This window comes from Otolemur garnettii, unplaced genomic scaffold, assembly GCF_000181295.1.
Source record: "Otolemur garnettii isolate 467f Iridium unplaced genomic scaffold, OtoGar3 scaffold00036, whole genome shotgun sequence".
Classification (NCBI taxonomy): Eukaryota; Metazoa; Chordata; class Mammalia; order Primates; family Galagidae; genus Otolemur; species Otolemur garnettii.
Window position 1 is genome coordinate 16,114,120 of NW_003852431.1, and position 25,402 is coordinate 16,139,521.

The window sequence follows — 25,402 nt, forward strand, 5'->3', positions numbered from 1 at the left end:
GGCTGAGGCAAGAGAATCACTTAAGCCCAGGATTTTGAGGTTGCTGTGAGCTGTGATGCCATAGCACTCTACCAAGGGCAACATAGTGAAACTTTGTCTAAAAAAAGAAAGAAAGAAAGCAAAGAAAAAGACTGAAAAATCTTCAATGTATGCACTAAATATCAACCCAAGTCTTTCTATTGATGATTAATTTTATTGTGTATTGGGTTTAGAAATTTTAGCTAATAATACAAATGTTATTATAAAATTCTAGGTAATTCAGAACATAGAAAATACTATTCTGAAATTCAAGTTGGTAATATCACATTGCTAAGGTAACATTGCTTAGTGTAACAAAGTAATTTAAACTGCAATAGAGAAATATTCTTTAAAAGTAGAAGCACAAGACATATATCTCCTCTGATGTTTAGTATTTGCAAGTTCTTATGGTCATAAATAAGAACATTTGTTTTATTGTATAAAGCATGTAGGCCATCATATTTCCTTTTGGATCTCAATTTTGAATTCACTTTAATGGAATGATTCAATAAACAGTAGATAGCTTCTGCTTCATTGCAGTTATTTCTTAACTGGAGGCTAGGTTGAACAAAATGAATTCATAGATTTGTACATTAACTTTATGAATCCATTTAATTTTTAAAATTTAAATTTCACTGTGGTAAGAACATGTAACTTGAAATCTACTCTTTTAGATTTTTAAGAGTATAATATGATATTGTTAGCTATATGTCCAATATTCATTTCTCCCATGTTGTAGGTGTAACAGTGCTTGAAGGCCCTATTTATGCTGTGGGAGGCCATGACGGCTGGAGCTATCTGAACACAGTGGAGAGGTGGGACCCCCAGAGTCAGCAGTGGACATTTGTAGCCAGTATGTCCATTGCTCGGAGCACAGTGGGTGTAGCAGCATTGAATGGCAAGTAAGTAGATACTTATTCTTTTCTTAATCTGAAAGAAGTTATTGTGTGAATATGCTCTTGAAAATAATTTTAAATAAGCTGGTTTTATAAAAGCCTTTTGAAATATTTTAGGTGGTGGTTGTTTTTAAATTCAGTCTTCATGGATAATTGACAAAGACTCGTATTATCGCCATAGAAAACAGAAACAAAATTTTCTTCACATTAATTTCTGATCAAAAAAGTATTAAATATATTTCCTGATAATATGTATATTCTTTCTGATAAAATAATTGAGTAAGCTTCAAAGACTACTAAAATGCCTTTGGTGCTTTTTAGATTTTTGTTTTTTGCATAACTATATGTCTGTCCACTTTTCAAGCTTCTCCACTCCTCTCTCTCTAAATCTGATGATACTTGGGATCAGATAAATTTTTGTTAGGGGAACTGTGCTGTCTTGTGCATTGTAGAGTGTTCAGTAATATCCTGGGATTCTCACCCACTGGATGACAGCTGCATCTCTCACACATCCACCTCAGTTTGACAAGCAAAACTCTCCAAATGTTACCCAGAAGCCACTGTTCTGGAACCACTGGAACTTGTTGATTAGTTCTGCAGGGCTGAACCAGGACGCTGGGTCTGGGAGGGCAGGTATGAACCCTTTATCCAAGGGTGCCAGCTTGGAATTGTGGAGGCCAGCCTGGTTCTGAGGACAGTTTGGAGCCTGTAGTTGCCGGCACTCGCCTGGCCCTATGGTAGATTTGGAGACTGAGTCTGTCAAGACTCAAATCACAGGGCTACTGAGACTGGCTAAGACTTGGGGCCTGTTCAAAGTCTGGGGCCACCAAGGTTGGCCTGGCAGAGTGGCAGGTTTAAAGAGAGGCAGTTCCTAAGCACAGTCCGTGGTACTCACTTTGAGTCTGGGGCAGAGGGGCTCTGTTTTATTGGAGTAGTCACTGTGTTGGGGTCTGGGATGCCCACTTCCCTCTCCTTCCACATGCAAAGGGAAACGGTCTTCATACTGTGCTGCCTGGAATTGGAGGCAGTGTGACGTAGATATTGTATAACTATCCTCTCTACCGTCTCCACTGCATCTTTTCTGATTTCTGTGCTATACTCAGGTGCTGTAATCTGTCACCTGGTTTCCTTAGTTCTATCTAAAAAGATATTTTTGTGCATAGGTAGTTATTCAAATTGAAGCTTCTGCTGGGGGTAACAACCACTGGAAAGTTCTTCTCTGCCAACTTGCTAATGCCAGCTTTCTCCTAGTTGTATATATGTTTGAAACATTAATTTCATGTTTATATATTTATAAAAATCCATGTCTTTATTTATGGTTTCTTAAGGCTTGTGCTTTTTCAGACTTCTTTCAAGTTTACTTTAGGCTTAAATTATATTTTTAGGATCCTGTATATCATTTTAGAAATAAAAACCGAGATAGCACCCTGTGAATGAGTATGCATAAGTCCATGCACACACACACATGCAATGAATGTATATTCGTATTATATTTTCTATTTAATTCAAAAGTGAGGCATAAATCTTATAATTGCTCTTTTTCAAATGTTCTCTTGGCTACTTCTACTCTATTCTCTTTCTTTTAAACTTTGGTATGAATTTCTCCTATTTTAAAAACCACCCCCCCCAAATATCCTTTATAATATTACCTGTAAATAAGCATTTGTGGACAAATTTGAGAAAGACGTGAAATCTCTAAATTTGTCATTTTTTTCTGAAAAGATAGCCATACTTTTATCTTTTAAAATTAACCTGTATGTGTTTCAGGAATTTCAATTTTGGCACAGGTTATTACCTCTTTCTACAGTTATTCACAGGTAGTTACATTTTTTAAAGTTTTATCTAATTATATGTTCATAATTACAGAATTAAAGCAAAGACACTAATTTATATATGTGTTTAGAATAGCCATTTTAACTAAACTTATACGTTCTATTTTTTTAAAATTTATTTTATAATAGTATTTCTTCAAAACAGAGCAAACCGGTAATGAAACATTGTCTCTGCCTTCTTAGTATTTACCTTTATTTCCTTTTTATTATGTTGTTGTTTTATTTAAGGAATAATTACCTAAATAGTAGTAAGACTGGGGGTCCTTGTCTATCTGTTCTAGCTGTAAAACTTTTACAATGCTTGATACTCAGTGTTAGCTGTTACTGGGGATACAGGGATTGTGTAATGCTAAGGGCAGCATCCAATTGTTTGTAGTTTCCTTAGTAAAGATTTTGTTTTTGAATCAAGAGCATGCACAACATTTTCCATTATGATAGCGTAACATTTACTACATATAAATGGAAAATCTTCCTGCAATTTGTCTGTTATAATTGTCTATAAACATAAGAAGTATATAAAAATGAGAGTAGAAAGTTTATGCCTGTTATTATACTTAGTCCCTTTCAAATTTCTATTTTACTGAGATTTTAAAACTGCTTCTGATTTTATGGCTGCCCCTAATAATTTAATACTGTTTTATCTTCCTTTTATGTTGTTATTATCCTCCTTACTTGGTATTTTCCGAGTTGGCTTTATTACTAATTTCATCTTGTTAGCTTTTGCCAGTGTCAGTATATGAGTTTGTTTTTATTTTTAATCAAATGAGCATACAGAGAAGCTATGCTTATTTTCCTTCTTGTTTTCTCTTCATTAATGTCTGCCTGACTTATTTCTATTTATTATGTCTTAAAATTCAGAATTTGACAAAGATAACAGTAATGTTAATAATTGACTTTGTGGCTTATTTTTCTCTATGAATGTAACAACATTTTATGTATTCATTCTCCTATCCTTAACGACTGAATGTGGTTGGACATTTCAGTATTTTTCTCTTCTGGACTATGAAGATAATTCTGCTCTGAGCATCCTTGTTTATGTCTTTTGGTGAACATAAGTACGCATTTTAGCTGGATGTGGACCTAGAACTGAAATTATGAGACATTATATTATGGTATTCTTTTGTTCAGTGTTAGTAGATCCTGCTCAAACATTTTTGAAAATGGTTTTCCTAATTTACCCACACGTTGACAGTTTACCTGAATTCTGAGTGCACCACATCCTCCTGACCTGGTGATGTCAGTCTCTTGTTTGTTTTTATCACATTCTCTAATAGCTGATGAACAGCTGATGGACATCTTTGATGTCCATCTTAGCCATGAGCATATCTTCTGTGGAAGTATACTTTCTAGTCTTTCCCTGTTTCTATTTACCTGTGCTCATTTTCATTTCATTTTGCAGTGCTCTCTATAGCCTGAAAATATATCATTTCCAGAAGGAACCATCTCATTTTACTATCATTGCTATTAATATTATTACTACTTTCCAGGAAGGATGTGTTGTTTATATAATGCATTTCATTATATGTCTAAAAGGGACTTTTCTGGCCCAGTGCAGTGGCTCACACCTGTAATCCTAGCACTCTGGGAGGCTGAGGCTGGTGGATTGCCTAAGCTCAGAGGTTTGAGACCAGCCTGAGCAAGAATGAGATCTTGTCTTTAAAAATAGCTGGGTATTATGGTAGATGCCTGTAGTCCCGGCTACTTGGGAGGCTGAGGCAGGAGAATTGCTTGAGCCCAAGAGTTTCAGGTAGCTGTGAGCTATGACTCAATGGCATTTCACAAAGAATGACAAAGTAAGATTGTCTCCCCCCAGAAAGGTGGGGGACTTTCCTGTCAGTGCTCATGTTGTTTGCAAATTGGCTCTAGTAGTTTAATAACACAACTTTGTATCTTAACAATTTAATAGCTTATTATTTCTTGTATTTTACCTTTTTTTGAGGGAAGAGAGGAGTATGTATATTCCCAGTGATTTTTTTTTCCATTTTCTATAATTTATTAGTTTTCTAAACAAAGATAACTTAATGTAAACTTTTGTTAAGTAGGCATAAAAATTTGCTAGCTGAACAAAAATTCAATAAGGGAACATTTTATTATAAATGCATGAATGTAAGGAAATAGCTATCATTCCCAGGGCTCAAAAATTGGAAAAAAAAAAGTTGAAATTATTAAGATTTACAATCTTGGAGAAAAGGTGCCATGCAGATGAAACTCAGCTTTCTTTGAGCTAGAGCTGATGTCTTAGCATGAGAAAGAGGTTTCCTTTGCTGTGGGACCTGGACGTCTGAGGAGCAGATGCCAAACTGCTGATGCCACCTGCTCTGAGTGGTCTCAATGAAGCTGGCTGCAAGCATTGAAAAAAATGCAATATATATATATTGAATTTTTATGTGTATATATACATATACACACGCACATACATACATATATATGTATATACACAGTATAAGTATATATACGTATGTGTCTGATACTACAGAATAATTGTTGGTGCTGAGTGAGAAAAAAATGGTGACATTCCAGGTGGTGCCTGTGGCTCAGTTAGTAGGGCACCGGCCCCATATACCAAGAGTGGTGGTTTCAAACCTGGCCCCGGCCAAACTGCAACAAAAAAATAGCTGGACATTGTGGCGGGAACCTGTAGTCCCAGCTACTCGGGAGATTGAGGCAAGAGAATCTCCTAAACCCAAGAGCTGGAGGCTGTTGTGAGCTGTGATGCCACAGCACTCTGGAGAGGGTGACAAAGTGAAACTCTGTCTCTAAAAAAAAAAAAAAAAGAAAAAAAGATGGTGACATTCCACATGGAGGGGAAAACAAAGGAGCAAGACTTTTCCTCCTCTAGTTTTTCAGTTTCTTGTCAGTTTGTAATGTCAGATCCAAACAAGACACAAGGTGGCAAAGCAGAAAAGTGCTTTACAGAATTTCAGCTGCCACTTCAAAAGCCACATATACCAGAGAGGATGTGGATTTGAGAGACATCAGCTTTGAAACAGGCACGTCCTTCTCAAATTCAAAATGTTTACTGGGGGACAATCTGATGGCTCCTTCCCCTCTTTCCATAAGCACTGGAGATTCATGTGACAATCTCACCATATCTTTCTTCCACTTAGAAAAGTTTCTACCTACTGACACTTGTGTTTAATTGTTCCCTTTTGATTTGGGATATCTATTTTAGTATGTACACATGTTAATGGTTCCATGTGTGGTTAAGGACTGAGATTTTCCACGCATGTCTTTTCTTTCAAAATATTTTGTTTCTTTTTCTCTTAACCCAAGAAACTTTGCTCCATGTTGTAGATTCAATCAATACCGATTTTTCTACAAGCTCTATTAGTTCAAATGGAGATTTTTGATTTTTGCCTTTTAATTTTCCTTATTTGATATCTTTTAGTTCCTATGTCTACATTATCAAATGTATATTTTCTTAAATGTTTAGAGAGTATGAATTCTTATTTTCCCATAAAACAGAAAAGTTAAGGCACACACTTTCTTTGCTTGGAAAATAAGATGCATTTATGTTATAGAAAGAGGTATTCATGCTTTGTTGTACTTTATTTTGTCTCCCTAAGTGCTAATTGTGAATTGCCCTGTCATAGAGAATTCAAATCACTTAATTTCTTTCACAGCATGTTTAATTGCTTTCCAAATCTTACTCTCAAATGCTTTGCTAGAAGTACGCTTAATGTCAATATCCATTATTATTTTCAAAATTCAATAAATAGATGAGAAAGGAAAGATGGACCCAGAATCATGAAATGCCAAAGCAAATAGCTACCTGTCAGTTCAGTTTCCTTTTTGAGTTTAGCAAAGCTCCTTCTCTGCAGCAGTGTTTTTCCACAGAACTTTCCACTACTGCCACTTCCATATCAAGTAGTATCTGTAAATATTCATGCTAGATTTATTTTGGCTGTGAGTTTTTGGAAAAGACCCAGAAGCTACAATGACTGCTGCTTTGGAAAGCTAATGTGTAGGAGTAAAAGGAAGTTTAGATTATATACAGCTCCTGGTGATGGGTGCTACCTAAAAAATGGTTAGGGATGCCATTCCATTAACTTCTGAGGAATACTGAGATTAGCTGGAGGAGGGAGTGAAACCATTATTACCAACTTTCAGTCTTATCTGTAAGTTACGAGTTCTGACATTTAAGTTCATGAACTGATCCTAGAAAAAGTGCTTTATACTTCATTGCTGAATATATCTATGGTCACCTTCAAAGTACTCCCCATGGGAAGTTGTGCACTAATGCCAGCACCTAGTTCCTGTGGCCCTGGTCTCAGTTAGGGCAGGAAGGAACCAGGCGAGAAGCGGATTAGAAGTACATGCTTGTGGAAGGCGGGCTAGCCCTTACTTTCCGGGTAGCCCAGAACAACCTCCACACCAGCCTTTTATTGAGCCAGAACAACACAGGTGAGGGGAGAAATTAACAATGACCAAGTGCTGAGGGCACGGGCTCCTCCCACAAGGAACTCCTGCGGAGAATGGCCCAAGGTCCAGGCCTCAGCTGCAGATCATCTTGCTCGGATGTTGGCGTCTCCTACATTTCCTGCCTCTAGTGTATTAAAGACATTTCTGAAGCGGCAAGGGAGAAGGTCTGTTTTTGGTTGTTTCTGCTGTTCTCCTCACCAAGCAGCTTTTTGTTGAGTAAAACAAAAGGGCACATAAGCATAACAAAAATACACCATCAGAACTAATTCGGACATAAAGGAAACTCATATTAGTCAAACTAGGCATGGGGGGAAACTTGTCCCCTATGTGCTAATCACCATTTAACTATGTGCTATGGGCTGGCCCATAGGGCTCATGAGGCTTCCATGGGAAGTATTAAGCATCACCCAAAGCTTAAGTAGAGAAAGGGCTGCAAATGCAGACCCTTTCCAAAAAGCAGTATATAACTTTAAGAAAGATCAGGTGCCCAATGAAATAGAAATGAACCCAACAAGTGAAATTCTCTTACCTTGCTGATAACATAATAACCTTTACCTTAAAGCCTGTTGTTCGAGGTCTTTGTTGTCTTAATTGTCCAAGATTTAGATGATGCCTCCTAAGCTTGCCTGAGGCTTAATATACAGCCTAAAATAATGAAATCCTGTATCAATCCTCCCACTCTGCATAGAAGCTCCTACTGCCTCTTCAGGGAAAAGGGGCGCTGACCGCTCCTAACTGCTTCCTGCTGAGGCTGGGCGGCGACATGGGAGAGGCAGCGTGAGTTCCCACAGAGGAGATTGATCCAGGATTTCTCCACTATGAAATCGCCTAAACTAAGGTCCTGTAGAAGAAAGGTTAGTGAAAACAAACTTGTTTAAGGTGCTGGTAAAGTTTCCTGCTCGTGTCGAGGCTTAATCCAGCGGGCTGGTAGCCACTGCTTTTCTTGATGTTCTGGAATAATATGGGCAAAGCCTCGAACCCACTGCAGCACATAGCCAGGCTTCCACTCTGTCATATCAGGTTTTTTATAAAAGATAGGTTGTTGTCCCGGAGAGAATGGTGCATGCGTGAGAGATGTCCAATGGCGTTCTGCAGTTGTCTTTTCATTATTGTTGAGATTAATTAAGAGCAAAAAGAGCTTTAGTGAGCAGAAACCTAGGACTATTATGTAAGGGGAGAAAATGAATTGACCCCTTTCTTTTAAAACGGTAGTCAGTAAATTAGCCTTATAGGATTCCGTTCCTATGTCAGCACATGCCCGTATATACTCCTCTAAGGGAGCGTTTTGAGATCTCAAAGGTTGCAGGGCCTTTTGACACTCTGAGTTGGAATTTTCAAATGCTAAAGTTTGGAAAAGCATGTCTCTCAGCGCTGGCTGGGCAACAGCCTTATTGACTGCAGTTTTTAGTCGGGCTAGAAAGTCAGTATAAGGTTCATTTCCCGACTGCATTATTTTAATGAAAGATTTAGAGACATCTCCAGGAGCCTGAACCTTTTCCCAGGCCCTAAGACAACACAGTCTTGTCTGGACTATGGCTAGGTCATTGTATTGAAGCTGATTGAGAATCCCCAGCCACTGCCCAGACCCAGTGAGCTGTTCAGATGTTATTGGGATGCCTCTCTGTTGGTTTTTCGACTCATTAGGTCAGCCTCCTCCTTCCACCAGGTTTTAAACTGCAAATACTGTCCAGATTCAAGAACAGTTCTGGCTATCATATCCCAGTCATAGGGAATGAGCCACTGTTCCTTTGCAAGCCCCTGTAACAGACCTCTGGAAAATGGGGACTGCATACTATACTGTGCTACGGCCTGTTTCAAATCTTTAAGCACTGAAAAAGTGATCATATGGTGGTCAAAACACTGGCCCTCTTGAGGGTGTTGCGGATCAGGAGGAATATCAGTGACCGTAACCGGAAAAAGCCCCAAAGTGTTTTCCCATTCAAAATCACCAGTATTACACCCTTCTAATACAACCTGCATAACAGAAGTTACAGGTGGTTCGTTTACATAGGGAGGTGCGGAGGGCAAAACGGGGTGCTCTGAGTTAGCATTTCTGACAGACTATTTATCTGATCTCCCAATCGTTTAATTTGTTCAGCCATAGTGGTCATAGCGGTGATTACTTGCTCATTCATATCATATGCTCTCGCTTCCCAATTTTTCTTAGGTCCAGTTTCCCACTGAACCTCACTATCCTCGCTTTCAGATAACGATTGAACATCGCTTTCCTCTTCAGTTTTTACTTCCCACGACTTCCCAAACAGAAAGTTACCCATGTCTTTGCTTATTTTATCAGACACTTTACTTATTCTGAGCGCGGTTTCTTAATTTCTAAATTGGCCAAAGGTCCCATTTTCCCTGAGTGGCGTTCCCCTTTGGACTTCCTCTTACCTTCTTTTAAAATTGGCCAAAGGTCCCACTTTCCCTGAGTGTCGTTTCCCTTTGGACTTCCTTCCACTGTCTACCAAAGGCCTCACCTACATCCGGGTGATGAACCCTTTGGTCCACGTCCCTGGTGTCCTGTTGAGTCCTGCTATCTCCTGTCGACTTATGCCAAAATGTCATAACCTGTCGGGCTCCTGTGGCCCTGGTCTCGGTTAGGGCAGGAAGGAACCAGGCGAGAAGCGGATTAGAAACAAGCTTGTGGAAGGCGGGCTAGCCCTTACTTTCCGGGTAGCCCTGAGCAACCTCCACACCAGCCTTTTATTGAGCCAGAACAACACAGGTGAGGGGAGTAATTAACAATGACTGCTTGCTGAGGGCACGGGCTCCTCCCACAAGGAACTCCCATGGAGGAATGGCCTGAGGTCCACGCCTCAGCTGCAGATCATCCTGCTCGGATGTTGGTGTCTCCTACACCTAGTCCATCCTTCAAAGCAGTTTGAGACACTTTTTCTGGAATGGCCACTGAAGCTGTCATTATATTACCCTTGATGTCCTGAATGTCATCAAAATATTTTCTTTTCAATATTTCCTTTATCTTTAATTAAAGAAAAAAGTCATCAGAGGCCATATAAGTTGAGGAGGGAGGGTGTTACAATATATCTATTTTTCAGTGGCTAAAAACTCCCTCATAGACAGTGCTGTGTGAGCTGGTGTATTGTCATGATACAAGAGCCATGCATTGTTGGCAAGATTTTCAGTTAAGATTTTCCTAACAATTTCTCTATCAATGTTTACATGGTATGCTATACTTTGTATAGTCAGCCAATGATTTTGATGCAGAGTTGAACAAATTTTTGTAATGTTTTCATCATCTCTGCTCATTAATGGCTGCCCTGACCTCTCTCCATCAGTGGTGCTTTCTCTCCCCTCAGAAAAATGTTAATCCATTTGTACACTGACATTTTCTTCATGGCATCATCCCTATAAACTTAGACTAGCATGTCTATGATTTCATTTCCACTCTTGCCAAGTTTAAGAATAAATTTCATGTTTGTTTGTTGCTCTAATTCAAGTTCCACCTTTCTTACAACATACAACAAAAGTAATGAACACCACTCATCAAGACACTGCCAGTGTCAGTGTGAACAACACAGCTGTGTGACACTGATATACCAAGGTTGTGAAACCTTCCTGAGTTGTTTGTATGGTGCTGCCAATGTAAAAGGGATAGTGGAAAGTTTACAAACTTAATTGTTAGACCTTATATCTAAAACAAATTTCCTTGGAATTGTTTCTATATGTAATAGTTACATCCCACTTCTCATTCCCTTTTTAATATAATTTCTTCATATGTATTGTATTCTGCTGTATTCTGTGTCAGTCATAGAAAACATATTTTCATTTGTGTTAACATTGTCATTTTACTCAGTAGAGTTAAAATACTATTAAGATCTTCTGCTTAAATCTTTTATCTTGAAAAGCATTGATTTTTGAAGTATTACAATATTTTTCTTAAAAAAATCACCTAACATGTAAATTCATAGTAATATTTCACAGTCTTCTATAGTAAATATCAAAAGAAAAACTATCCTTCAGGCTTAACTATTCATAGAGAATAAAACTAATGATAATACTATGAATTTTTTTGGATGTTAAATTTTATAATTCTAATAGTATATTATATATTTTTTTGGCTTGTATACTTTCTTGAATAAGTATATGTAAGTAACAGTTCATTAGGTTATTTAGTGACTTTTTTCTTTCCATTTACATTAGTACTAATAATTTCATTCCCTGCATTATTTAGAAAATGTATAGAACATTGATAACATTTGTTCAAAATAAGTGAGAAATATTCTTGCCCCCTCACTATCTTATTCATTTATCACATTTTTCTGTGATGAAAACATACACATACATATTCAAGTTTTGACACATTCCTCATCTTAATCTAGACTTTTTGATAATTAGATTGCATTATAGCTTTGTGATTCTTCATTATGACTTTAGTTTGAAATGACCTAAAGTACGTGTATCTTATTATAAATATCTTCCAATCTTAATGAGAAATAAATGCATAAGATAGTGAGGAGTCTTGTGGCTTTTTAAAAAAAAAATGTTATTATAACCAAATTGTTTATCTAGTTTCTTCTAACTCTTTTTTTATGTTGGCTATAAATAGAATTCATTATCTAGGTTGTGTGGCATGTATTTTTTGTCAGCTAATGCACATCTTATCTTTAAAAATCTTATTTTTCTATGCTATACTTCTTTATAAAAATATCAAAGTGTGATATCAATACTATTTCACGTTTTTCTTCTTGAAATTGGTGATATTTTATTAAGCACCTCTTACAAATTTTACTGCTATTCTAAGAAAATGTTTTCTTTTTTTTTCTTGAAGTAATCTTTGTCCTTTAAATTGAAGCAGCACAGATCTTATTTCAGCATCTTTTTCCTTCTCCTATGGGGATCTTTATGGCCTCAAAATTCTGTGGTTTGATGAATACTAATGTACTTTTCTTGTGTTACTCAGACAGAAGCAGAATTGTTAGGTGACTTTACTTCAAACTCATAGCAAAAAAAAAAAAAAAATTGTTTGAGCATCACCCTATAACAGTTTTTTAAATTTTTTTCCTTACTTCCATTAATGCAAATTTTCCTTTTGTTTTATTTCACATATCATGTATCACTAATGTGTCATTATAACCTGGCTATTATTTTTCTGAACATTTCTTAGACTAACAAAAAAAAGTTCTATTAAGTTTAGGTTATTAGTGATACCATTTATATTGGAAAAGATAAGAAATTGGCCCATGACTTAAAACTGATGAGTATTTTCTAATGGATATAGATCAAAATTATATCAATATAACTTGTAATAAAATTTGCCAATCTTCCAAGAAGACTGCTAAAGGGTAGATACGTCATCTTAGGCCAGCACAGCCAAAGATTTACTGGGTAAATAAAGAAATCACAACAGTGAAGGAAGGGGATGTGGGGTGGACTAGACCTAGCCTGCCAGCACACTACACCCAAGGAAAAGTGACAAGTGCAGGCAGCTGCCAACATGGGGATCATTCTCCTCTGAAGCAGCTTTGTGACATCACAGAGAAGCAATGCAGGACGCTCAGTGTGGAACAGAAGGTGACGGGGTGACACATATGAAGACACTCAAAGAACCTAAAGTATACACAGATCTACCTTTTTATCCAGACTTATCCTTATTGGATATTTAATCAAAGGAAGAAAAGTCCTTTATCAAAAAGACAGAGGCATTCAAAAGTTTATCACTACACAATTAATAATCACAAAGATGTGGAACCAGTCCAGTTACCTGTCAATCCATGGGTGGCTTAATAAAATGTGGTGTATGCAGATCATAGAGTGCTACTCACCCTAAAAAATTTTATAACAATCTACCTGGGTGGAAATGGAAGACCATTCTTCTCAGCAAAGTATCATGGAAATAGAAAAACAAACACCACACATACTTACTATGAAATTAGAACTGACTGATCAACACCAGTCTGACAAGTAAGTTCACATCCTAGAAAACGTGTTAAATTCCTTCTTGCTGACTATCACTATGGTCCCCTTCCGTGTATTCCCTTTGGGAAGCTGTGCACTGACCCCAGTGACTAGTCTAACCTTGAAAGCAGTTTTGGAGCTCTTTTTCTGGAATTAATGTCAAAGCCATTGTCATAGAGCACACAAAAACATGCAATAATAATGAAGCCCCTCAGTGAGACTCTATCACACATTGACATGAACATGCCTGTGAGACATTGATACACCAAAGTATGAAAGCTTACCATGTTGTTGGTACAGTGCTGCCAAAATAAGCATACAGTGGCAAGTTCACAGACTTACTTGTCTCCTATGGTAGTAAAAATCAGTGGAAATCAAGCCAGTGGCTGGGGGAGGAAAGGTGCCACCTTTGCACCTGACAGGTACAATTCACACTATCTCAGCGATGGGCAAACTTACAGCTTTCACTTAAACTGTACAAAATCAATCCTTGTAACTGAAAAATTTGTACTCCTATAATAGTCTGACATTTATAAAAGTAAGAAGAAAAGAAATAAAAAAAGTTAGGGCTAATATACCTGAGTTTTCAGTTAAAATGTGGTTGGATTGTTACTGTTTATCAGTTTGTAGCCTGAGCCTCAGAGGAACAGCCTGCAGCTTCCTGGTAGAGTTGCCACAGCCCTGAGAAAACAAATGGTGAAAACACCACTTTCTACTTGCTTTGATACATTGGTGTCACAACACGTGGTTTCTTTTTGTTTAATCCCTTACCATTAATTATTTTCATCTATGGATTCAATTTGGCAAAACCAAAATGTACAAATAAACCTTCCTGATATAAGAAAAGTGAATCTTTAATAATAAATCTGCTTCTACCACTCCAAATTATTTAAACTAAAAAAAAAAAAAAAAAAGTGTCAAAACGGTGGGTAGACATTGTGATTGGTGGGCCAAATACAACCTCAGACTCTTCAAACAACACATACATTATTGATTATTTTTCTTTTTCTATCCCTGCCTTGGCTTGGTTCTTTCATACTTAACATTGTAGCTAAAAGTGTCTGTGTTTTTTTCCTTTCATTTCATGAGTTAGCTCATAAAGCAGATGAGCATATTGCCTGAGAATATCTGTGCATATGCTTAAATTTCAAAAAAAAATGTGTGCTACCACACTAAGAGGGTCTGTAAATCATAAGAACAAGTGAGTTTATTTCATGATTCATCATGACAAAAGACATATGTTTAATCAAAATCTCCAGTTAATAATCTTCACAAGGCATTTGATATTTCTATTCGTCTGAAGCCTATACCTCTTAAAGTATCTTGAGGGCAAATTTCAATGTTTGTTGCTTTTCCTGTTGATACCGGACTTTTGATATTGGATTTCCAAGTTCTTGGTCTTGACGATTTGATGAATGAATCAAAAGACCATAGGATGGAAGTTAGCTTTTATTTAACAGGTATTACAGCTCTTACAAAGAGCCAAACCTTGCAAAGCAGGATAAGATAGGTTTTATACAAGTGTCACAGCTCTTACAAAGAGCCAAATCTCCTTGCAGGGCAGGATACAAGGGTTACAGCTCTTGCAAAGAGCCAAACTTCCTTACAGAGCAGGGTGCAAGTGTTACAGCTCTTGCAAAGAGCCAAACTTCCTTACAGAACAGGATCCAAGTGTTACAGCTCTTCCTCTTCTGCTCTCTCTCCCTCAAGGTCTGCGATGATCTGCCCCTAGGCTCTCTACTCAGGGGTTTATATAGGGGCCGTTGTCCAATGAGCTGAAAGCTGAGTAGATTGGTCTATTTTCTCCTGAAAATAGACAAATCAGGAGCAGGATTGAAAATGAACCAATTAGGGATGCACTGGAGGAATTGCCAGTGTTTTCACCTGCTCTTTCTGGTCTTTTTTGGTACTAGAGCCTCTGGTGGGAGAGGAAAGCTCCCTCTGCTTGCTCCAGCCTGCCGGTTCCTCTGCCAGCTGCCGCCAAGATGGAGGCAGCAGGTCCCCCAGCCCTGCTCAGCTGAGCTGGCTGGGGCATCACTTTGTCCAGTATCACTGTTATGTACAAATACTTAATACCTTGCCTTAAACCTAAAGTCCATCATTGAATGGTGTCTTCTAAGACCCTGTTTCTATTTTTGTATTATAATTTTACTGTTCTGTTTTTTCATTAATTTTTAATTAAAATCATAACTGTTTACATTTAAAATTTACTCATAGTTCTATTGAAATAAACCCTTGAATTTTGCACAAAGATGATACCCCAAATTGTATTATATAAGCTTTAATCTAGCTTAGACTCATATGCTTAAAAAAGGAAGAAAATAAATCACTTGTTCACTGAATCTCACTTTGGACTGCTAATGAGCTCAGGGGATTTTTATCAGAGGCTGGGAAGGGAGGAAGGGAGGAAGGGTTGGAAGAGGGTGGTCAACAGAAACAAAATTATAGTTAGAGAAGAAGCATAAGTTCTAGTGTTCTATAGAGCAGCAGAGTAACTATACTTAACAATAAATTATTATTTATTTTCAAGTAGCTAGAAGAAAGGATTTTGAAAGTTCCCAGCACAAAGAAATAATAAATGTTTGAGGTGGTAGATATGCTAAGTATTCTGATTTATTACTCATTGTATACATGTAACAAAATTTTACACATGCCTGATAAATATGTGCAATTATTATTTATCAATTACATTTTTCACAAGATATTTCTTGTTTATTGAAACTCACTTGGATCTACTAATGGGACCAGATAAATTTTAAACTAAGTAGTGGAAGATATAATTGTTAAGCCAGGATATGATTCACTTACCAGATTTCTAGAAAGTGCAGAAGTATTCCAATGAGAATGAGAAATTCATGTCAGTTCCCTGAGTTTGAAATGCAAACAAAAGGTGGAAAAATCAAGTGTGGCTGGAACACGATGAGAGAGTAGCCCCAAAAGAGAAGAAAAAACAGGCCCCAGGTTGTATAGCAGCTTAACTAAAATAAAAATATTGTATAAGGTATAAAAAGAACGATGATAAGATTATATTTCAGTTTAATAAATATTCACTGTAGCTAAAGGATAATTTTTAATTGCTCAAGGAAAGTATAATATTATTAGAATTTCATCACAATAGTTGATGGGCTAAGATATATTATAGTGATTCAAAGGGAATATTTGATATATAAACTATGTTTCAGAATTATAATATATTTCAACAGTAACACCTCATTTTAATATCCTGCTTGTACCTAGTCACAGTCAGACTCTGAGTCTGGAATTAATGCCTTTAATGATGTAGCTCTCACCTTCCTTCTCCAGTCTTGACTCACCACCTGCCTGATGATGTCCTACCCACATCAATTACTCTGAAATCCTGAACATAATTTGTCTTTATGTATACTTAACCTTTTAGCCTAGATTCCCCTTCCAATGATTTTTTTTTCCTTCACAACTTCTGAATGTCTACTTAGTTTCTCTCTTCAGCTATCCACCTCACCTTTGAATATATTTAAAAACTCTCTAGAGTGATAACCTAACACAACTCTAGTTCTTTCTGTGCACTGAATTCTATGTGGCAAGATCAATACCAACAGGATTTAGTTTATTGTACTTGAGAACAATAGTGTCAGGAAAGCATCAAAAATGTGTTTGCTCAAAATCTAAATAAGATAATTTATAACATTTTCCACAATACAAAGCCTACCTTAATCACAACCATTTCCATGACCCCTTTTTAATCCACACAGCTAAAATTAACCTTCTTCCATTCTTTGTGTTCCCAGGACACGTGATTAATGCTTTTCTCTGCCATTTGTCAAAGTCTGCTTCAGTGGAACTTAAACAGGTGCTTTTTCACCGACAAGTTTCCACAAATGAATTGTCTTTTTTCTAGAATTGGAAGCACATACTGCATTCATTGCTTTTAAATTTCACAAACATGTCCTGGCCATGGTAATATATAAAAAAAGATAAGTAAAATCTGCCCTCAGAGCTCTTATATTAAGGGGAACTAAGAAACAACAACAAAAAAGGAAACTACAGAGTTATGACAGGTGTAGAGTGGCAGCTGGTCAAGAAACAGAAGGATTAAGATTGAAGTGACCATTCGACCAGCTTTGGGGTTGAAAAATTCTACTGAACTTGAGGATGTTGTAAATTAATATAAAAAGTTATATGTTTAAAATCATCAGATTCCTTTAGGAAATGTGATTCAATGCTAATAAATAAAGGTCAAGGGACTGTGCCAGGCTGTGGTCCACACTTTTGTTTACAACCATCTGATATGATGGTAGCAAGTCTCGGGCTGAGTTTGCAATAGACACCAACATTTCTTAGCAAAAAAACAAAGGCAGCCACAGGACCTGGAGTTGTAAACTTAGAAAAATCCATTTCAGTGGCCTGTGAGGCATTCTAACAAGTACCTTCCATTAAAAAGTTCACGGAAAGGCTGATGCAAGAATAATCCGACAGCGGGCTTTACATGCCTTCTCAAGGGATCAGATTAAAGAATTCTCCATCAACTGAAAAACAAAGGAGCAAGCTGAATTCCAGATCTAGAGAGTTGCTTCAGAGGTATTATTTTGCTTGAGTAGTAAGATTCTAATACTCTTATTATGGACAGAAGAATGCCTAGGTAAACATTCATTCTAGATAACCAATTATAGTGAGTGAAAATTATATCTAATATCCCAAGATAATTATATTTAATTTCCCAAATATTGTTACTTTTAATCACACCATATTTTCGGCAAAATGTTCTAACATTTGCCTGATGGTGTGAGAAGTAGTTTCTGTAACTATCCTTGAATTATTCTTCATTGGCAAAGTATATGAAATAGTAAACAACTTTATGTAGGTACAAATCAAAAATAAAGTTAAATTGTAAGGAACAAAATTTAAAGAACTTTGAGAAATAAGAAAAACAAAGTAGGATCAGGAAATATTTCACACTGGTGACATAGCCTCAGTTGGTTCATAAGAGAGGAATAGAAGTAATTCTGCATAGGTAGTGAAAAGCTACACAGGATAACATGAATGCACGATGGCACATAGGGCCAGAAAAAAATGCAATCTTTTTTCAGAAATTTGATAATTATCCTCCAGTACTCATCACTTTTATATGACAACTTAAACCCTACTTTTTCATAAGGCATATAGCCACCAAAAATAAAGACAGCATCCTCAGCATCTTATGAACTGGGTATTGCCACGTAACTTAAGTTCTGACCAGTGAAACGTGAGAATGTGAAAGAGAGGTTCACTTCTTCCAACTTCCACCAAAAATAAAGACAGCATTCTCAGCATCTTATGAACTCCCCAGTGAAATGTGAGAACGTGAAAGAGAGGTTCACTTCTTCTTCCAACTTTCCTTCATTCCTTTGTCCTATTATTTATTTATTTTTGGCCAGGGCTGGGTTTGAACCCACTACCTTTGGCATATGGGGCCGGTGCCCTACTACTTTGACCATAGGCACTGCCCTGTCCTACTATTTAAATCATAGTTATGTTAGCCATCAGAACAAGATGGTTAATATGCAATTAATTATCCATGAGGTGATAACATTGCTGCACATTTTTCAACCAAGAAGTATTGGTTACTTTCAGTCACACCGTATTTGCAGGATATCTGTAAGTCTGAGAGGGGTAGAAGGAGGAGAGTGTGTTTTCCTTTGGGTTAGAAAGCAGAAAATGTTTTCCTTGACAAGAATCATAAAGATAATATCTCCCTTTCAAGCAAATCTTAGCCAGGTTTACTGTCGGCCTTCTTTAGAGGATTAGCACTTTCTGAATCTGAGTTTCCTCAGGTGTGAAACAGACCCACTGTATGTGTGGTATTCCCCTGAGTAACCTGATGGCACTTGGAGAATCAAAGCAAGCCAAGATGGCCAGTATGTTCCTGTTGTGTATTGTACTGTAAAGAATAAAGTCATCATTTCTTTCTCACCCATGAATCTTGTTTCTTCTGCCAGCCTCTATGAAACTGTGACAGGCCAATTTGTTAGTTTGGAAGTAGATTAAATTTCAAACTCTTCAGACAAACGGTAACATTCTGGAAATGTATTCATGGTATCAACACTTATAAAACTGCTATTTAGAAAACATTTGAACCCATATAATAAATGGCACAATTGTTTTTCTTAAATTTCTATATTGCATATCACAGACTATCAAATACATGGCACTCATTTGGAAAGGCACCTGGTAACTAGGACAGAAGATATTGAAAACTGAGGGCAAAACATTAAGTAAAGCTCATCTGTGTGCTGCATAAATGAATAAATTAGGGAAGATGTAAGGAAGACACAGATTCATGCAGTTCTCCACAAGTGCTAGAAAATTTTACTTCATCAGGTTATTTCTGAATCTCTTTTCAATTCCTGATGTGCTGTTCAATACCCATGGCTAACTGAGCTATGAACCTGACGTTTCTTAAGAATTGTTATTTTCTGTCCTTTTCTTATTTTTCAGCATGAAACCCCCGTTCCACAACGTGACATAAAGCCTTCCTCATTCTCACTCCAACCTTTTCATCCTACCAGCTGTATCTCTTTTTTCTTTATCCTTCACTACTATCCTTTCCATCATTATGACAGACCTGTCACTCTTCATTTGTCACCTGCTGCGACCTTTTATGTCCCTTGTCTTTATACATGATGCCTTCCCTGTATGTGTTGCTGACCTCTTATTTCTGCAACTTACCTATTTTAACTCATCCTTCAACTCCAAGTTCAAATGTTACATTTCCTTTCTTGCTATGAAACTGTCAGCTGTCACTTCCAATGTTATCAGTATGTTGACTTCCATCATGAGATTCTTCTCTGCTCTTCAGACTGTCAATGTCTTATGTGTCACTGTAGTTAAAGAAAGCAAAGAATCAGACTAAACTATGAGTAAATACATTGTGATGGAAAAATCTAAGAAGATAGTCTTCATAACGGCTCATGAAGGTTTGGATGTATGCTGCGGCTGTTATTCTAACTTCTCAGAATCTATTTTTCCATTTCTTTTTTATTTTTACACTTCAAAAATAATTGCAGTAGCTATTATTGTTGTTAGTTATTTTTATATAAATCTAGTTTTTAGCCAATTTATGCTGACAGATAAGGGGATAACAGACAATGCTGGTTGATAGCATATATTCATGAAATACATAATTTAATTTTTAGATATATAAATACATCTTTTTTCCCCTTTTTTCTGCCCTAAATCTATATTCCACATATTGGTTTTAGGAATAGAACCTTTAAACTGTCCAAAAGGACACTATTATTTCTTTTACACAAATTCTACTTCTCTCATTTTTTTCCCAAGTTCTTTCTTGAGAAAAAACTTCAGTGTATTTCAACTAATTTTGCTCAAGTATTAGTTGGTATTACAATTTATAGTATAAAGTGTTAGAGTACTGATAGATATTTTAAGTTATATTAAAATTATAATTGCATTTTTAATATATAGAACATGTCATGGTATGAATGGTCTGAAAGGACACACAAAATACTAAATGAAAGAAAATATTGATAACAGATTTTAGCAGCATATTTATTAGCATACATTTTAACAGATTTTAGTAAGTATTTTATAAAATAATGTCTAAAATATATCAAGCATGTGTTATACAAAAAGAACTATCAAATGTCTAATTTTTATCAAGGCATTACATAAACTTCTTGTGTGTATAAACCCTTACATTATTGGATTTTTTTGAGGGGAGCATTTTAATAATGTGTGCTTATATCAAAGATGTCAGTGGTATTATAAACTGTGAACTTTGCAGGAAAATTTTCTTTCCAAATAAAATGTATGCTAATAAATATGCTCTTATCTAAAAAGTATGCTTAGAAGTTAAGCATTTAACTTTTATTAAGCAAGCAGCATGTTTAATAATCATAACATGTTCTTTCTTAAATATTGTGGTAGAAAAATGTGAAATATTCATTCGTTTTACTCATTCCTCCTATATGGAAATGGCTATTTTAACTGAGAAAAGTTGAGTTAATATATAACAGCTTAATTAATTCTTGTTGAGGCAGTTTCCTCCTATTCCTAGTGTGTTGGGAATTTTTATCAATAAAAGGTTGCTGAATTTTGTAAAGTGCTTCATCTTCAACTTATTGAATAGTCATTGATTTTTATCCTTTATTGTATTAGTATGGATATTGAACCATCCTTACATACCAGGTATAAATCTCTCTTGATCATGGGGCATGATTCTTTAATGTACTATTGATTTAGTTTGCTAATTTTATGAGGAAGATTTTTGCATGTGTATTTATCTGAGATGTTGGTTTCTAGTTTTATTTTCTTGTGGCGTCTTTGTCTGAATTTGATATTACAGTAATGCTGGCCTCATAGAATGTGTTTGGATGTGTTCTGCCTCATCAATTTATGGAGGAATTTGAGAAGTATCATTGTTAATTCTTTTTAAAGTGTTCATAATAATTTACCAATGAAGTCATCAGGTCCTTGGCTTTTTCTTGTTTCCTTCCTTCCTTCCTTCCTTCCTTCCTTCCTTCCTTTCTTCCTCCCTTCTTTCCTTCTCTCTCTCTCTTTTTATTTTCATTGACACATAATAATTGTACTTATTTATTGGTATAATATGGTATTTAAATACATGTATACACACTATAATGATCATATCAAGGTAACTAGCATATCCCTAGCCTTAAACATTTATTAATTTTCGATGTGAGAACATACAAAATCCTCCAACTATTCAAAATATGCAATGTGTTATTGTTCACTATAGTCACCCTACTATGCATTAGAGTACCAGATCATATTTCTCCTGTCTAACTGCGTCATTCTACCAGTTGACTAATATCTTCTCATATCTCCCTCCTTCCTATTTCCTCAAGTTTTTGGTAACCACTATTTTCTCTCAACTTTTATGAGATCATATTTTTAGATTCCATCAGTGATCTCATATGATATTTGTCTTTCTTTGCCTGGATTATTTAATTCACTTAGCTTAAAGTCCTACAATCTCGACTATATTGTCACAAATGGCAATATCTGATCTTTTATGGCTGAATAGGATTGCATTGTATATGTACATCAGGGCTGTCATAATATGTCACGCAGAAACATTCAACAAGATTAACGAATGCCACTCACAAGGCACCACCACATGTCAACGCGAGCACAGCTGTGAGACACTAATGTTTATGAAATCTTACTGAGTTGTTTGTGTACAGCACAGTGGCTAGTTCAGGAACTTAATTGTCAGACTTTTGCACAACAACTCTGATGGTGATTCCAGAAAAAGAATTCCAAAATTGCTTTGAAGATGGACTAGGCATTTGCATCAGTTCATAGCTTCCCAAGGTAAATACTTCAAAGGTGACAATCGTGAATTTCAGCAATAGGTACATTGCATTTTTTTCAGGATCAGTTTGCAGACTTAATTGTCAGACTTCATGGACTACATTTTCTTTGTCTATTTATATGTTGATGAGTAGTTAGGTTGATTCCATATCTTGGCTGTTATGAACAGTGTTCCAATGAACATGGAATTGTTGCTGTCTCTTTTACATACTGATTGCATTTCCTTGAAAATATATACACAGTAATGAGATTGCTGAATCATGTGATAGATACATTTTTAATTTTTTTGGAACCTCCATACTGTTTTTTATAACAGCTGTATTAATTTACATCACTACTGACACGTATAAAAGTTCTCCTTTCTCCACATCCTCATCAGCATTTGTTATTTTTTGTGTTTTTAATTATAGCCATTCTACTCTGGTGAGGTGATATCTCATTTGGCTTTGACTTGCATTTCTCAGACAGTCAGTGATGCCGAACATTTTTTCATACCTCATGGCCTCTGGGCTATTCTTTGATGATTGATTCAGTCTCCAAAATCTCAACATAATTATACCTAGTTTAATACTAGGTTAGACACAGTCTGTTCATACTTTCTATTTCTTCATAAATTAGTCTTGACAGGCTGTATATTATCCTTACTGTTCATACATACTCAGGTGTATGTTCGTATGTATTGTTTTAAATAATTTCAGAAAAGGAAAATAGGTATATGATTATTGGAAACTATTTTACTATCAGTTAACAACAATGGGATTAGATAAATCAATAGTTTAATTTAATGAATGTAGTGTGTATGAACATATAAAGCAGCTTGAATTCAATATTTCTTTAAAACAGAAAATAAGAGAATGGTACTATTTTTATATATAAAGCATGCATTGGAGAATTTGCTAGGTGCCTTCCATGAAGATACACAAGTACCTACAAAAAACATTTAGTTATGTTTTAATGATACATAAGATTATAGCATACTTCAAGTTAGATCTTCAATTTAAATGAAAACATGGAAATACTCTGACTTCATGAAGAGTTTAGGATGATAAATAATGCTCAGTGAATAATTATTTCACTTCTGGGTGCTTTTGCAAGCTAATATGCGTCTTTCAAATACACCTATCGGTTAATTTAAACATATTGCAAGATTATGAGCCAGCCGGCAACTTGTAATTAATCAACCAAAGAGGTATTACATCCATAAAAGGAACACTTAGGCAATCAGAAACATTTTATCATGGCAAGCATTATGAGAACATAAACAACGTTAAGAAATTGTAACCAGGATTTGAAATATGTTTAAACATCTTATTTAGGGCACTAAAGGATACTAAAGCATGAATTTGTCAATGTAAGATCTGATTGAATTTTTATATGCTAAGCTAAGGAATACTATCATTTTTATACATTTATTTAGAAACTGAAAACTATAGAATTAAGCCTATTACTTCTTTGTGCAGTATCATAAGAATGGAAAAACAAACACTTGTAGTCACTATTAACTTGGAACTAATCACCACCACATACATAGTAAAACTCAGCGAAAAGCAGGCAGATGATGGGTGTGGAAGGCAGTGGTAAATTCACACCTAATGGGTACAGTGCAGACTGTCCAGGGGGACAAGGCACACTTATGTATTTAACTCAAGCTGTACAAAAGTCATTCATTTAACCAAAACTTTTGCACCCCATAATATTTGGCAATAAAAAGTATTAAGTCTATCTATCAATAAATATTAGGCATAATGTCGATAGTAAAAGAAAAATTGCACAACATCTGTTCTTGCTAAAACATGAACAAATAATATAATTTCTCTACTAAAAGAAAAACAAAACTTTTTTTAATGGTTTTCTAATTCACACAGAAGGAATATCTTCCACCACCTGTGTAAGCTGTCATGCACCCAAAATCACACCTCTCACCACCTCAAATGCCAGATCACCCTCAATCTCCACTCCAACCACCCTGATCCCTTGCATCTCCTGAAAGTTTGAGCTCATTATGCCCTCAGCCTCAGATCTTTTCTCCCTCAGATATCCCTCAACTCACTTTAATCACTACAACCATCTTCTAGTCTTAGTGTGAATATCGCCTTCCCAAGATCTTTTCTGGCTCTTTATTTAAAGTTGCAACCACAATCCCTTCTACAAGTTGTACTTCAGATTCTACTTCTGGGTCTTATCTATGTCCTTGGCACTTAGCATCTTCTGCAGCACTATGTGATATACATGCTTATTTTATATATGGTTTTTATCCCTACTTCAGTAGAATTGAATTGAGGGACTTTTTCTCTGTTTTGTTGTTCATTGATGTATTTATAAACCTTTGAACAGTGTGTGGAACATAGTATGCATTCAGAAGATATACTGATGAAATGGGTAAGGAAATTAAGTGTAATACTGTACCTTAATGTGATTAAATCTTCATGACTGTGATCAAACAGGGAGAACTAATGATTTTATTAAGATTAGACAACATATTTCAAATTATAAGAGTAATATTTGTGATGAAAAATTTACTTTCTTGGGGTCTTGTAATTATTCTCATTAATAAAATAACTACATCAAAATGATTATGTTGTGTTTTAGTAATTTTCAACCATGCAGGTATTGTGACCCACTGTTTTGTTGTTGTTGTTGTTGTTTGTTTGTTTGTTTTATTTTTTGCAAAGTTTTCTCATTGGGTGTAGTAAAAGCACTGATGAAGGAAGTTATTGTTATGACAATGTAAAGACCATTCCATTGATTCAGTGTTCTAAACTGAGGTTCATTTCATGGAGTAGGCATGATTTATACACTGTCAAATCACTTGGTGATTAAGAAGAAAGACAATTTGGGCGGTGCCGATGGCTCAAAGGAGTAGGGTGCTGGCCCCATATGCCAGAGGTGGCGGGTTCAATCCCAGCCCTGGCCAAAAACTGCAAAAAAAAAAAAAAAAAAGAAGAAGAAGAAGAAGAAGAAGAAAGACAATTCCTTTGCTTCTGATCGTGGTCACTTTGTAATATGTTA

General features: G+C 36.0%; 1 protein-coding gene across 2 annotated transcripts in view; it reads left to right on the top strand.

Annotated features, from left to right (window-relative positions):
- The window catches only part of KLHL1 (kelch like family member 1), a 300,186-nt gene that overhangs the window by 255,962 nt on the left and 18,822 nt on the right, over window positions 1–25,402 (top strand). For both annotated transcript variants that reach the window (XM_003789731.1, XM_012805104.1), the window contains one exon: window positions 758–920. In XM_003789731.1, coding sequence (XP_003789779.1) covers window positions 758–920 — 163 coding nt within the window. The remainder of the gene's footprint in view (window positions 1–757; window positions 921–25,402) is intronic.